This window comes from Bos taurus, chromosome 15, assembly GCF_002263795.3.
Source record: "Bos taurus isolate L1 Dominette 01449 registration number 42190680 breed Hereford chromosome 15, ARS-UCD2.0, whole genome shotgun sequence".
Lineage (NCBI taxonomy): Eukaryota > Metazoa > Chordata > Mammalia > Artiodactyla > Bovidae > Bos > Bos taurus.
In genome coordinates this window covers 50,857,833-50,874,299 of record NC_037342.1, presented here as the reverse complement: position 1 = coordinate 50,874,299, position 16,467 = coordinate 50,857,833, and the positions used below count along the sequence as shown (strand labels likewise).

Here is a 16,467-nt window from a genome sequence, read left to right as displayed (position 1 = left end):
TAATATATTGTCTGATGTCAGATGAGGGAGAATTTTCAAGAATGAGAGCTGTTTGGCTGTGTGAAATATTTCTCACGTGTCATGTAGAATGAATATTGACCACTGAATTCGGCAGGGTAGAGGTCACTGTAACATGCGTGCAACATGAAGGGAAAATGATTGGTATGAGATTAAAAAACAGAAAAGTATCGAAACCGGAATATATAGAGAGCTCTTTCAGGTATTTTTCTGTGATGGAAACAGAGAAAGAAGAAGGAACAGAGGAGGAGGAAAAGGAGACAAGAAAGAGGAGGAGGAGCAAGAGGAGGAAAAGAAGGGATACAGAGGAAAAGCAATGGGCAAATATATGGATGCCAGAGGTTTTTGCGTGCTTGTTTCCCTCCATCCCTCCCTCTGAAACTTTCCTTTCCTTCCTCCCTTCCTTCTCTGTCCTTTGTCCCTCCCTCCTCCGAACCTGGCTTCCTCCCTCCCTTCCTTTTGATGGAGCAAGGAAAAGAATGAATGTCGGTAGAGGTGAGCCTGTGAAAATTAAAACTTTGTGAGAGCAGACAAAGGGAAGAATATATACAGCCATGCCCCAAAATATATAGGAGGAATAAGAACTGCATAACTATGTCACGACATGCAACAAACCAGGAAAGTATAATCTAGCGATTATCCATGAAGTGAAGTGAAGTCGCTCAGTCGTGTCCGACTCTTTGCGACCCCATGGACTGTAGCCTACCAGGCTCCTCCGCCCATGGGATTTTCCAGGCAAAAGTACTGGATATTTCCTTCTCCAGGGGGGTCTTTCCGACCCAGGGATCGAACCCGGGTCTCCCGCATTGTAGGCAGACTCTTTACCATCTGAGCCACTAGGGAAGCCCAAGCGATTATCCATAATTTGTCTTTTTCCAAATACCTATCTAGAGTAAGAATGAATTAAGAAGGTGAGCTGGTTTATTTTTCGGACTCTGAGTGAAAAATGTTGAGAATACAGTAGTTTTGCTTCCATTTCCAAAGTCATATCTTTTTTTGACACAAAACCTGAGATACCTGGTCCCGGATCTGTTTAGTTTTGATCCCATAAATGATGGGATTCAGCATAGTAGGAGCCAGAATGCAAACATTGGCCAGTAAGATATGGACATGGGGTAAGATATGATGTGCAAATCGAGGAGTGAAAGCTGAGAAGATCCCAGGTCCATAAAAGAGTATGATGACACAGGCATGGGAGCCACATGTATTGAGAGTTTTGTGGCGAGCATCTCGAGAAGGGATGAGGAAGACAGCACAGAGAATAAGCATATATGATACAAATATTAGCACAACATCTAAGGTCACTGTTGACAACAGGACAAAAAATCCATACCAGAAGTTTACTCGTATGTCATCACAGGAAAATTTGGCCACGGCGATGTGCTCACAAACAGTGGTTGGAAAAATGTTACTTTTACAAAAACTTAGCCTTTTCAGAAGAAATATTATTGGGAAAATTGTACCATAACTTCTCAAAAAGATAGTCACACCGATTTTCCCTATCAGTGTTTGTGTAAGAATAGTGGTGTATCTCAGTGGGTAGCATATGGCAATGTAGCGGTCAAATGCCATCACCAGCAAGACGCCTGACCTTGAGATGAAGGTGGAATGGGTAAAGAAGAGTTGAGTGATGCAGCGATCCAGGGAGATCTCCCTCGCATTGAACCAGAAGATGGCCAAAGCCTGAGGGACTGTGCATGTGGAGAGGACAAGGTCTGCTCCAGACAGCATGCAGAGGAAGAGGTACATAGGTTCGTGGAGGCTGCGCTTGGTGAGGATAATGAAGATGAGCAGGCTGTTCCCAAGCAGGGCGATGACATAGGAAATGAAGAAGGGGATGGAAATCCACACATGCTGGTCCTCAAGGCCAGGGATGCCCACAAAGTAGAAGACTGTGTGGCTAACACCAGTATGGTTAAAGACAGTCATACCTGGAGCAGATGACTAGGACCTCACCCCCTGTTAACAGACACAATCAAAATTTCAGACTGTGCTCAGAGCTCATGGCATCTATCTGATTCTTTTCCACAGTGAGTGAGCCAGGAACAATATAGGATGGGAAGATGAACAGGATATTATCTGTAAAATGAAGTAATAATCTCACAGAGAAAATGAATGTTTATATAGTTAAAGAAAATTATATGGTAAAGAAAGATAATAGTAGTACCAAGAAAAAATACTATGGGAACCAGATGGAATGAATAATTCGGTCTATTTGGCTATGGGATGTCATTGGATAGAGGTCAGTTAGGTGGGGAATGACATGAAGTCTTTTGGGAGTTTAAGGATAAGCTTCTGTCATAGAAATATTTAATGCATTTAAATATTTTTAAAAGCATTAAATATTTTAAACAGTTTGCAACCCTGTATGGTTGTGTGATCAATCACATCTACATGCAATGGTAAAAAGATAGAAGCAAAAGTATTTTGGCTATGATTACAAGTTAAGGAGCTTGGATGCTATCCTGGGAGGAGTTAATTATTATGAGTTTTAAAATTGGAGAACATTAGATATCACTCTGCTTACTTAACACCAGACAAAGGTCTTAATATTTTCAAATGTCTGCTTTGGTTCCCCTAAACAGTTTAGTCTTGATGCTGTAATTTTCTTCCCTTTCCTAAAGTTTATACAATATCAGTAAATAACTTACTTACGCGCTTCAAACGCAGTCTTCATAGAATACAATGTGATGAATCAAGGAGGACTCTGAGAGCTGGGCATCAGGGAGCAGAGATTTTTGTGCATTTGCCTGAAGACTCCGGGGAAGGCTGTTGCTCCAAGGAACCCAGTTTTAAAGCTGTATTTCTAACAACACCCTTTCCATTGTATCCACATGAGTAAAGGTATTATGGTTCTCTGTATCTGTCAAAACCAATCCATCCTCCACAACTTTTCACCCTTGAAATGGTTGTGTACGTACATTATTTTCAATAAATGAGATATTTATGTCATTATGAAATGGAGCAGGATCATATGGTCCTTGCCCCTTCCCATGTCCTCTGCCTGCCTTTTGCCTGAGGGAAACCTTAATCAAAGAATACATTTAATCAGAGAAATGCTAAAACAAAGGAAAACTGTCTAAGGAGACTAATAATAATGTAGTCATCAAGCATAGTCAAGGACCTTCAGTTCTTTCTCAAGGGCTGTAGATAATCTGAGCCATATCCTGTGAGCTCTCTTAGAGATACTAAAACCCGAGGTGGAGAAATTACCTACATGATGAGCAGACTGTACCTAGGACATGAGCTTCCACAATTCTGAGAATTGACCTCAAATGAATTGAAACTAATGGACCCCAGAACTGAAGATTAACTGTACCTAAAACATTCAAGAAGATGCTGGTCAGACCATTGTGACTATGCTGTTTTTGCATGTAGCGCCACACCCCCACACCCCCATCCCCTGCGCCTGCCTGTCTATGAATTCTCTCACCCTCTGCTTGTCAGTGGGGGGAGCTGGCCTTTGGACAGATATCTGCCACCCCTCTCCCCCAGTTGCAGGCATCTGAAATAAAGCAACTTTCCTTTCCATCAACCTGGCCTGTTTACTGGCTTTTGAGCAGCAAGCAGTCAGACGCCACACACCATACACTCCTTTTGGTAACAATTACTTTAACTATTCCTGTTTCTATTTTAATGAGAATTAGTAAATATTAATCCTATCTTAATCAGCACAAAAAGACTATCAAATATTCAGGTTATTTTAAGATCACTTATTCCTTAGAGTTTTTCTTTGTAATTTTGACAAAATTAATGTGAAATCTGTACCTTACTTTCATATCATTTTCTATTCTAGAAACTGAAATAATGAATTTTAATTGCTAATGTGAGATAATTTAATGGCCTTATTAAAATTTTCATGTCTTTTATGTACTTAAGTGTTAGGCTATAATGAAGAAATAATCTTCACCCTCCTCTTTTTTGGCTGTCTTCAAATCTATAATGAAGACTCAGTTACCACATTTTCCTGTATCTTTTTCTCTGGTAATGTATCTCAACTTCCAACATATTCTCTGTTTTATCTTTATTAAATTATCCCAAGTAAGTAGTTATGTTTATATTTGTAAAGAAGAGACTACTGTGTATGTGCATGTATAGGATTATAAATTCATAGATTTCAATTTAACATGGTGGATTGAGCTTATACAAGAAGACTCCACGCCTACTTAACTTACAGAAATATTTGATAAAATATACGTATTTTATTAAGTGGCTTTTAGATATTATTAAAACACATAAAAGCTACATTAATTAATTATTTTTGTTGTCAGTTGCTCAATCTTGTGTGATTCTGTGATCCCATGGACTGCAGCACACCAGGCTTTCCTGTCCTTCCCTATCTCCCAGAATTTGCTCAAACTCATGTCCATTGAGTTGATGTGCCATCCAACCATCTTGTCCTCTACTGCCCCCTTCTCCTGCCCTCAATCTTTCCCAGCATCAGGGTCTTTTCCAATGTGTTGGATCTTCGCATCAGGTGGCCAAAGTATTGGAGCTTCAGCTTCAGCACCAGTCCTTCCAGTGAATATTCACAGTTGATTTCCTTCAGGATTGACTGCTTTGACTTCCTTGCTGTCCAAGGGACTCTCTAGAGTCTTCTCCAGCACCACAGTTTGAAAGCATCAGTCCTTCAGTGATCAGCCTTATTTATGGTCAAAATTATTAAAACATATAAAAGCTACATTAATAAATTATAAATTCCAGTAAAACTTTCATTTAGATTCAGCCACTATTAGTATTTGGCCACATTTCCCTACCTCCTTGCCTCCTCCCCAAACCCCCGCCCCCTCTGCTCCTGGCCCTGTCTCTCTCTCATTCTTAGTCTGATTTTTTTGTTGTGCCATTTAGCAAAATATGCAGTGTCATGACCCCATATTTAGCTGTAACTTCTTAAGGATAATCTCTTACATATACAGCAGTGCAATGACCAAGTCACAATATTTCACATTGATACAACACTATAATCCAAAATATAGAACATAGTCAAAATTCACCAATTGTCCACAAATTCTTCTTCAGAGTGATGATTATTATTTTTTTTATCAGATTTACATATCACATCAAATTGTCACATACTTACTTTCCTTCCCGAAGAAGGAGAGTCCAGTCAAGTGACATCCCAGGGACTGTCAATGTCCAGTCAAGTTTCAGAAACCTCTGCCATGAGTAAGTCTTTGGTGGACATCACACCATCCAAAGGGCTTTGTATGTCACAAATCTCTGGGCTCCACTCCCAGATTTTCTCATTTTGTGGTGTGGAGTCCAAAGTTGCCTTTTTCATATATTCCAGGTTGATGTTAATGCTCTGGGTCTGGGATTCACACTTTGAAAAGGCTGAGTGTGTTTACTGAGATTGCAGTGTGACAATCACTATGCTGATGGAGACACAAGGATATAAAATCTTTGGCTTTCTAAGTGGATGTTTTTACTGCACCATTTTGAAGGGACGGGACTGTCCCTCCTTACTGTTTCGTGTCCCATTTATAATTTTAAAGTCTATATTCTTTGCTAGGTCAATGGTGCAAAGTAACAAAAGAAATGGAACAAAAAATTGCTATATTTCAGCATAGAGTGGTCAGACAGAGCTCTCCCTGAAGACATGGGAAAGCCAGTGGAGGCTACTCTAGTTCTTGGAGAATCATCATGAATTCAAGAAAATCAAATGGAGGATGTGTAATGTTGTAACTCCTGCACACACTATCAGGAGGGATGTTTTATAGGAATCACTTTTTACACTGGTGAATCATTTTATTACTTACGGGTAAAACTATCTGTATCCTGTCATGATCGACAGTTACAATTCTAAAGTATCAATTATAGGGAAGAAATAAAAACAACGCTTGTAATTTTATGTATAATTGAATTAAGTGTAAGCTTGGACATTTCAAACATGTTTTTCACATGCATGTTCTCAGGTCATTGGAGGGGGCTGGTGACAAGCTTGGGAGTAGTCTAGGTATTCTGCCTAATATCAATAGTAGCCCAACCCACAATTGAACCCAAGGGCTAAGTGGAGATTTCGAAACACACCCATGGTGTAGCCACACTCTTTTGGAAAATAAAATTTTTAGGTGATAATCACCAGATTGTTCTGATGCCTGGATTGAGCCTCTGGTCAGAGCCCACTATTCAAATCCAATTACTCAAGAGTTAACCCAATTATCAATCAAAAGTTCCCCTCCCACCTGGGGTAGGTGACAATCTGTTCTTTGACACTAGATTAGTCTGAAGAACTTGACCTAGGCTGACTTCTCCCTGGGTTCTGCCCTTAAGAGACTCTAAGCCCATCCATCAGCCTGGAGTTCCAAGTGGCCAACATAATGTCATCCTCCACACTCAGGGTGGCTGTGGTCTGTATGAGAAACATGAACAGGAGCATGGAAGCCCACAGCATCCTCAAGAAGAAAGGATTCAACGTTAGGTCTTTTGGAGTGGGATCCCATGTGACACTGCCAGGACTGGCACCCAACCTCCCTGTGGTATATGATTTCTCCACCACATATGAGCAGATGCGCAAGGACCTTCTCTGCAAAAACAGAATGCACCACAAGAGCAATGGGGTGTTACAGATCTTGGGGAGAAATGAGAGAATCAAATCTGGCCCTGAAAGATTTCAAGAGTGCAGAGATCCCTTCGATGCCATCTTCACCTGCACTGAGAGAGTGTATAAAGTGGTGGTGAAAGATCTGTGTGCTAGAGAACAGAAGACCTGGCAGCCTGTGTATGTGATCAACGTGGAAATAGAGGACACCCTGGAGGCAGCCACACTTGGAGCTCTGATCATCTGTGAGCTCTGCCAGGGTCTCCAGCAGGAGGACGATATGCAAAGCAGTCTGCCTAAGCTGTTCCAGGCAGTGAAGAAGAAAACAGGCAAGAGCTTTCTGCACACTATCTGCTTCTACTGAAGATCTTGGCTGGATTCATTTCCTTTGTTGGTAAGAACTTATGCCTGGACTTTTGGGCTAGCTGGTATTTTCTGTGAGAAGAGTCTTCAAAGCCATTTTAACTCAAAACCCTCTGCATGATTTTTTTCAGGTATACCCCACCCAGGGAAGGAAGTGGAAGAGAACATCATTGCATGGCGCGCAACCATGCGTTGTTTTTGCTTTGGCTCTGTCTCTTCATTTTTCAGAGAAGGAAATGGCAACCCACTCGTATTCTTGCCTAGAGAATCCTGTGGACAGAGGAGCCTGTTGGGCTGCTGTCCATAGGGTCACAAAGAGTCGGACGTGACTGAAGAGACTTAGCATGCATGCATGCACTGGAGAAGGAAATGGCAACCCACTCCAGTATTCTTGCCTGGACAATCCCAGGGACGGGCTGCCATCTATGGGGTCACACAGAGTCAGACACGACTGAAGTGACTTACCAGGAGCATTACTTACTTCATTCTTTCTGGAGTTATTTCTCCACTGATCTCCACTAGCATATTGGGTACCTACCGACCTGGGGAGTTCATCTTTCGGTCTATCTTTTTGCCTTTTCATACTGTTCATGGGGTTCTCAAGGCAAGAATACTGAAGTGGTTTGCCATTCCCTTTTCCAGTGGACCACATTTTGTCAGAGTTCTCCACCATGACCTATCCATCTTGGGTGGCCCCATATGGCAGGGCTCATAGTTTCACTGAGTTAGCCAAGGCTGTGGTCCATGTGATCAGTTTGATTAGTTTTCCATGACTGTGGTTTCCATTCTGTCTGCCCTCTGATGGAGAAGGATAAGAGGCTTATGGAAGCTTCCTGTTGGGAGAGACTGACTGTGGGGGAAACTGGGTCTTGTTCTGTTGGGTGAGACCATGCTCAGTAAATTTTTAATCCAATTTTCTGTTGATGGGTGGGGCTATTTTCCCTCCCTGTTGTTTGACCTGAGATCAAACTATGGTGGAGGTAATGGAGATAATGGCAACCTCCTTCAAAAGGTCCCATGCACACACTGCCACACTCAGTGCTCCCGACTCTGCAGAGGGTCACAACTGATCCACACTTCCAGCAGAAACTCTTGGACACTCACAGGCAAGTCAGGGTCAGTCTCTGTGGGGTCATAGCTCCTTCCTCCTGGGTCCTGGTGCACACAAGGCTTTGTTTGTGCCCTCCAAGAGTCTGTTTGCCCAGTCCTGTGTAAGTTCTGGGGGCTCTATGTTGGGGTTAATGGCGACCTCCTCCAAGAGAGCTTATGCCATACCCAGGTCTGCTACACCCAGAGCCCCTGCCCCTGTGGCAGGCCACTGCAGGAGACAAACACTCAAAGGCAGGTCTGGCTCAGCCTCTGTGGGTTCTCCTGGTTGCACAAGGTTTTGTTTGAGCCCTCCAAGGATCTCTGGTGGGTATGGGATTTGAGTCTAAATGGGATTTTGCCCCTCCTACTGTCTTGTTGGGGCTTCTCCCTTGCCCTTGGATGTGGGGTATCTTTTTTGGTGGGATCCAACATTCTCCTGTAAATGGTTATTCAGAAGTGAGCTGTAATTTTCAAGTTCTCACAGGAGAAGATGAGTGCAAGTGGGCCCAAAAGCCCACTTTTAGTCAACAAAAGAGTCTGATATGTAGGACTTGGATGCAGTCCCCAAAATGACAGTGTGATCTCCGTTTGTTTCCAAGGCAAACCGTTCAATATCACAGTGATCTAAGTCTATGCCTCAACCAGGAATGCTGAAGAAGTTGAAGTTGAACGGTTTTATGAAGATCTACAAGACCTTCCAGAACTAACCCCCAAAAGATGTCCTTTTCATTATAGGGGACTGGAATGCAAAAGTAGGTAGTCAAGAGATACCTGGAGTAACAGGCAAATTTGGCCTTGGAGTACAAAATGAAGCAGGGCAAAGGTTAATAGAGTTTTCCCAAGAGAACACACTGATCATAGCAAAGCAAAGATGTTCTCCCCTCCTCACTTGTTCTTTGATTATAAAACTATAGGCCAGTAAGTTTCAGGGTTGTGGATTTTTGAGTTTTACCAAGAGAATGCACTGGTTATAGCAAACATCCTCTTCCAACAACACAAGAGAAGACTCTACACATGGACATCACCAGATGCTCAATACTGAAATCAGATTGATTGTATTCTTCACAGCCGACTCTGGGGAAGCTCTATACAGTCAGCAAAAACAAGACTGGGAGCGGACTGTGGCTCAGATCATGAACTCCTTATTGTCAAATTCAGACTTAAACTGAAGTAGGGAAAACCAAAAGACCATTCTGGTATGACCTGAATCAAATCCCTTATGGTTATACAGTGGAAGTGACAAATAGATTCAAGGGATTAGATATGATAGACGGAGCACCTGAAGAATTATGGACAGAGGTTTGTGACATTGTACAGGAGGCAGTGATCAAGACCATTGCCAGGAAAAAGAAATGCAAAAGGGCAAAATGGTGTTCTGAGGAAGCCTTACAAATAACTGAGAAAAGAAGAGAAGCTAAAGGCAAAGGAGAAAGGAAAGATATGCCCATTTGAATGCAGAGTTCCAAAGAATAGCAAGGAGAGATAAGAAAGCTTTCCTCAGTTATCAATGCAAAGAAATAGAGGAAAACAATAAAATGGGAAAGACTAGAGATTTCTTCAAGAAAACTAAAGATACCAAGGGAACATTTCATGCAAAGATGGGCACAATAAAGGACAGAAATGGTATGAACCTAACAGAAGCAGAAGATTTTAAGAAGAATTGGCAATAATACACAGAAGAACTATCCAAAAAAGATCTTCGCAACCCAGATAATGAAAATTAAATAGAAAATGCAAAATTCTAAAACTCCTAAATGACAGCAGAAGAGAAAATCCAGATGACGTTGGATTTGGTAGTAACTTTTGTGATAAGACAATATCATAATCACTGTAGAACTGAACATTAAAACAACAATGAGATGCCATTGCACACCTAATGAGATGGAGAAAATCCAAAACGTTGACAGCAGCAAATGCCAGCATGGATGTATAGTAACAGGAATTCTCATTCATTGCTGGTGGGAATTCAAAATGGTACAACCACTTAGGAAGATAAGCAGTTTCTTACAAAACTAAGCATACTCTTACCATACAGTCTAGCAGTTGCACATCCTGGTATTTACCACATGAACTAAAATGTATATACACAAAAAAACTGGTTCATGGTTATTTATAGCAGCTTTAGTTATAACTGCCAAAACTTTGAAGCAATCAAGTTGTCCTTCACTGAGTGAATGGAAAATACACTATTAAAAATGAAATAAAAGATATTCAGGTTGGAAAAGGACACTTAAACCACTATTTCAGTTCAGTCGCTCAGTCACGTCTGACTCTTTGCGACCCCAGTGACCGCAGCATGCAGGCCTCCCTGTCCATCACCAACCCCTGGAGTTTACTCAGATCCATGTCCATTGAGTCAGTGATGCCATTCAACCATCTCATCCTCTGTTGTCCCCTTCTCCTCCTGCCTTCAATCTTTCCCAACATGGAGATCTTTTCAAATGAATCAGTTCTTCGCATCAGGTGGCCCAAGTATTGGAGTTTCAGCTTCAGCATCAGTCCTTCCAATGAATATTCAGGATTGAGTTCTTTAGGATGGACTGGTTGGATCTCCTTGCAGTCCAAAGGACTCTCAAGAGTCTTCTCCAACACCACAGTTCAAAATCATCACTTCTTTGGTGCTCACTATTAATAAGCCACTATTTGTTAATAGATTATTAACAGATAGAATGATTGAGTATATAGAAAATGCTAACAATCCATACAACACTGAAACAGATTTAGCAAGGTTTTAGGATAAAAGTTTAGAAAACAAACTATATTTTTAAATACTAGTAGCAAATAGTTTCGGAGAAGGCAATGGCAACCCACTCCAGTACTCTTGCCTGGAAAATCCCAGGGACGGGGGAGCCTAGTAGGCTGCAATCCATGGGGTCGCTAAGAGCCGGACAAGACTGAGCGACTTCACTTTCACGCATTGGAGAAGGAAATAGCAACCCACTCCAGTGTTCTTGCCTGGAGAATCCCAGGGATGGGGGAGCCTGGTGGGCTGCTGTCTATGGGGTCGCACTGAGTCGTACACGACTGAATCGACTTAGCAGCAGCAGCAGCAGCAAATAGTTTAAAGCAAAATTATAAACCATTTCATTTATTATAGCACAAAAGTAAAGATGATTTCCAAAAGAAACTCTACAAGCCAGAAGAAAATGCCACCATATATTTAAAGTGAAGAAAGGGAAGAAGTACAACCAAGAATACTCTACCCGGCAAGACTCGCATTCAGGTTTGGTGGAGAAATTAAAATCTTTCCAGACAAGCAAAAGTTAAGAGAATTCAGCACCACCCAACCAGCTTTACAACAAGTACTAAAGGAACTTCTCTAGGCAAGAAACACAAGAGAAGGAAAAGACCTACACAAAATAAACCCAAAGCAATTAAGAAAATGGTAGTGGGATTATACATATTGAAGTGAGTGAAGTCGCTCAGTCGGTCCGACTCTTTGCGACCCCATGGACTGTAGCCCACCAGGCTTCTCCACCCATGGAATTTTCTAGGCAAGAGTACTGGAGTGGGTTGCCATTTCCTTCTCCAGAGGCTCTTCCCGACCCGGGGTCTCCCGCATTGCAGGTAGACGCTTTACCGTCTGAGCCACCAGGGAATCCCATACATATTGATAATCACCTTAATTGTAAATGGATTGAATGCACCAACCAACAGACAGATTGGCTGGGCAGTTGAAAACATGTGCATGTATGCACTTCCACATACCACATCACTCCATTTCACTCCCCAAACTGTATGTATTTATTTTATACTGTTAGATTAATCATGTTTCCATTATGGCTTGCTACTGTAATTATCTTCTTTTTTTTTGTTTTGGTCTGGCTATTGATTGTGAAAACTGATAAACATCTTTACTATTGTGATTATGCAACTATTATTCACTTAATATCATTGTATCATGATTGGTCAACAGAAAATAATACAATTCTATTTCACTAAAACTACCATTTAATAGAAAAACTTGTAATCATTTTTTAAAGTCCAGATGCATATCAGGATTATCTTGAAATATTTTGAAAAATACCGATGTCCAAGTACTGCTACTCTTCTACAAAACACCAGATGTGTTTCTAATAAGCAAGCATGTTTAAAAACAAGTGGACTATATGATGATCTTTTACTTTTATCTAGTTTGTTTCACTTTTTTAATTTCATATTCAGTGCTCCCATTTCATTTAGTTTGTTTTTCAATTTCTCTGTCTCTTTTTGATGTTATTGTTCTTTCTTAAGCCTTTATCAAGCATAGTAAGGCAGCTTTATATGCTATATATATGGGTATACATACATATATATATACATACATATACCCATACATATACATACATATACCCATATATATAGCATATGTAATATATATATTTTAGAAAATTTATGAATTTTGCCTAGCTAAAAAATTTATGACATTTCGATTCCAACTTGTTCGACTTAGTATAAATAGAATGTTAGATTTCTAATTTATATTCGTTCAAACCCTTATAGTTCCATGTATTTTGGCATCTAGTATTACTGTTAACATTCTAGAAAATTTATTATCTTCAGTTCAGTTCAGTTCAGTCACTCAGTCACGTCTGACTCTTTTCGACCCCATGAATTGCAGCATGCCAGGCCTTTCTGTCCATCACCAACTCCCGGAGTTCACTGAGACTCACATCCATCGAGTCAGTGATGCCATTCAGCCATCGCATCCTCTATCGTCCCCTTCTCCTCCTGCCCCCAATCTCTCCTAGTATCAGAGTCTTTTCCAATGAGTCAACTCTTCGCATGAGGTGGCCAAAGTACTGGAGTTTCAGCTTTAGCATCATTCCTTCCAAAGAACACCCAGGACTGATCTCCTTTAGAATGGACTCGTTGTATCTCCTTGCAGTCCAAGGGACTCGCAAGAGTCTTCTCCAACACCACAGTCCAAAGGCATCAATTCTTCAGCACTCAGCCTTCTTCACAGTCCAACTCTCACATCCATACATGACCACAGGAAAAACCATAGCCTTAACTAGACAGACTTTTGTTGGCAAAGTAATGTCTCTGCTTTTGAATATGCTATCTAGGTTGGTCATAACTTTCCTTCCAAGGAGTAAGCGTCTTTTAATTTCATGGCTGCAATCACCATCTGCAGTGATTTTGGAGCCCCAAAAAATAAAGTCTGACATTGTTTCCACTGTTTCCCCACCTATTTCCCATGAAATGATGGGATCACATGCCATCATCTTCGTTTTCTGAATGTTGAGCTTTAAGCCAACTTTTTCACTCTCCTCTTTCACTTTCATCAAGAGGCTTTTGAGTTCCTCTTCACTTTCTGCCATAAGGGTGGTGTCATCTGCATATCTGAGGTTATTGATATTTCTCCTGGCAATCTTGATTCCAGCTTGTGCTTCTTTCATTCCAGCATTTCTCATGATGTATTCTGCATAGAAGTTAAATAAGCCAGGTGACAATATACAGCCTTGACGTACTCCTTTTCCTATTTGGAACCAGTCTGTTTTTCCATGTCCAGTTCTAACTGTTGCTTCCTGACCTGCACATAGATTTGTCAAGAGGCAGGTCAGGTGGTCTGGTATTCCCATCTCTTAGTGATTAAAAAAAAAAAAAAACTTGAATGAGGCTTCAAAATTAACCCAATATTGAGAATATAAAGAAATACTTTGCTGTTAAAGAAAACAGGAAATTAACAAGTGATACAGTATTATTAACTGAAGTACAGATTTTTTGTTCATCAAATTTTGTACATCTTCCCTCATAGCTCAGTCAGTAAAGATTCTGCCTGCAATGTAGGAGACCTGGGTTCAATTCCTGGGTTGGGAAGATCCTCTGGAAAAGGAAATGGCAACCCACTCCAGTGTTCTTGCCTGGAAAATCCCATTGACAGAGGAGCCTGGCAGGCTACAGTCCATGGGGTCACAAGAGTTGGACATGACTTAGCAACTAAACCACCACCACTACTACAGATTTGATTCAAATTTCACAAAATTTTATGATACTGTCCATTATTTGTTTTCATATTAAATTGCACTGAGCAGCTTCAGCCTCATGAAACAAAGTCTGTCAAATTCTGTTTTCACTTTTATTCTATTACAAATAATTTCTAATTTTCCTTGTTATGGCCCTCTTAGATACACCCATCGTTTAAAAGTGGACATTTAATTTCTAAATACAAGGTATCTTATTTAAGGTATCTTTAATATTGATTTCTCATTTTGATTCTAGTTTCTCATTTAAATGCTTTCTTCGTTGCAATCACCCTTGGTGCCTTTTTCGGTCTAACTTACTGAGGCTTTCGAAGGCTAGGTTCAAAGTCTCTCTTGGTAAATGTCACATTGCACTTGAAAATATGTGGGTTATTTTCAAATATCTTTTAATGTTGATTTCTAACGTAATTTCACAGTGATAAGAGAACAGATTCTGTATGATTTCAATACCTTTAGAACATAAAAGTTTTGCACCTTGCTTTATGTCCCTACATATTTTCCAGGGCCTCCTAGTTTACAGTCTATAGGGACTTGAATAGAATTTGTATGCTACTGCTGTATGAAAATTGTATAAATTTCAAATATGTTGAATTGGTTCACAGTGCCTTTCAGGTCTACTATATCCTTCTCCTTCTCTGTATATTCATTCTATTAATTTTTGAGAGTTTGATATTGAAACTCCAACTAAAATCTTAATTTACCTACTTAAAAAAATAAGCACAATATATAGAGGAACTACATGTATTTCCCAAGTCTCCTGTAAATGTTATCATACTTTCATAATTAAAAAAAAATAAAAAATTTAAAAAATAAATATATCGCAGTAAAGTCATTTTGAAAGGTAGACATGATAAATTACCCCAAAACTTATACAAGTTAATAGCTGTATGTGGTCAAGAAAAGGACATGGTCCAGTTGGAAGGGTGGTCAACTGAGCAGAAAGCAGCTTTGAAAGAGCAAAAAGTCTAATGACCCTGAAGAGCACTGGGAAGTGTTAATAGACGTGGGGTACTTCTGCAGCCTGTCAATGAGTCTCAGGGATTGCTAACAGAATGTTTACAAAACCTACTGAGTTCTATGATTTTTCCGGTAGTCATGTACAGATGGGAGAGTGGGACCATAAAGAAGGCTGAGCTTCGAAGAAGTGATGCTTTTGAACTGTGGTGCCGGAGAAGACTCTCGAGTGTCCCTTGGACAGTGAGGAAATCAGTCAATCCTAAAAGAAATCAACCCTGAATATTCTTGAAAGGACTGATGCTGAAGCTGAAGCTCCAATACTTTGGCCAGTTGATCTGAAGAGCTGACTCACTGGCAGACTCTGATGCTGGGGCGGATGGAGGGCAGGAGGAGAAGGGGGCGACAGAGGATGAGATGGTTGGATGGCATCACCTACACAATGGACACGAGTTTAAGCAAACTCTGGGAAATAGTGAAGGATAGGGAAGCCTGCAATGGTGTGGTCCATGGGCCACAAAGAGTTGGACATGACTTAGCGACTGAACAACAACAATCTTAAATTCAAGTCTATTTTAATAACTCTGCATCCCCCCCCCCACACACACACATTCATTTACTATTTGACATCATATTTTACATCTTTTTGTTTTATTTATTCCCTAACAACTTATTTGGATATACAAAATTTTACTCCTTTAGTCTTTTATTTGCCTTGGTTGCACTGGGTCTTTGTTGCTGCTCATGGACTTTCCCTAGTTGTGGAGAGCAGGGGCTACTCTTCATTTTAGTATGAGGGCTTCTCATTGCTGTGGCTTCTCTTGCTATAGAGCATGCGCTCTCGGGCCTGGTGGCTCCTGCAGTTACTGGCTCACAGGTTTATTTGCCATGCAACATGAGGTATTTTCCCAGACCAAGGATCCACTCTATGTCCCTGCATTGGTGGGCAGATTCACAACCACTGGACCAGCAGGGAAGTCTCTCCTTTTCTCTTTGTAACCTTCCTGTTAACTTTTTTTAAAATATAAATTTATTTTAATTGGAGGCTAATTACTTTACAATATTGTATTGGTTTTGCCATACATCAACATGAATCCACCACAGGTGTACCTGTTAGTTTTATAAATTGTTGATATACTACCTTACCTCATATTTGATGTACCATTGAGATTTTTCCTTTTGTAATTTTCACATTTCTAATTGCAATATTTTCTTTTCTACTTAAAGAAGTCCTTTTAACTTTTATTATAAAGCTGGTTTGCTGGAGCTGAACCTCTTTAGTTTTTGCTTGTTTGAAAAACTCTCTATCTCATCTTCAAATCTGAAAATAGCCTTGCCAGGTACAGTATTTTGGTTTTTTCCATTCATTACTTTGAATATTATTATGCCACACTCTCTTCTGACCTGCAAAGCTTCTGCTGAAGAGTCACCTGATGGTGTCATGGGAGTTCCCTTGTATGTAGCTATCAGTAGTTGTCTTTATCTTGCTGCTTTTAAGACTCTCTCTTTATCTTTAATTTTTTCCATTTTAATTAA

The 16,467-nt window shown here is 40.4% G+C and overlaps 2 protein-coding genes across 2 annotated transcripts; one reads left to right on the top strand and one right to left on the bottom strand.

The window, feature by feature from the left end:
* Positions 1-1,002: 1,002 nt before the first annotated feature.
* Positions 1,003-1,947, bottom strand: OR52B4L (olfactory receptor family 52 subfamily B member 4L). The gene has a single exon (NM_001390667.1). It carries the CDS (start codon positions 1,945-1,947, stop codon positions 1,003-1,005), a length of 945 nt encoding a protein of 314 aa, NP_001377596.1.
* Positions 1,948-6,338: 4,391 nt separating this feature from the next.
* LOC112441582 (RNA polymerase II subunit A C-terminal domain phosphatase SSU72 like protein 5-like) lies at positions 6,339-6,923 on the top strand. The gene has a single exon (XM_059875052.1). The coding sequence runs from the start codon at positions 6,339-6,341 to the stop codon at positions 6,921-6,923; it is 585 nt and encodes a 194-aa protein (XP_059731035.1).
* Positions 6,924-16,467: the final 9,544 nt, after the last annotated feature.

What these genes read in the sequence shown, in the direction of transcription:
- OR52B4L (NM_001390667.1), bottom strand. Translation starts at nt 1,947, where the DNA reads ATGACTGTCTTTAACCATACTGGTGTTAGCCACACAGTCTTCTACTTT.
- LOC112441582 (XM_059875052.1), top strand. Translation starts at nt 6,339, where the DNA reads ATGTCATCCTCCACACTCAGGGTGGCTGTGGTCTGTATGAGAAACATG.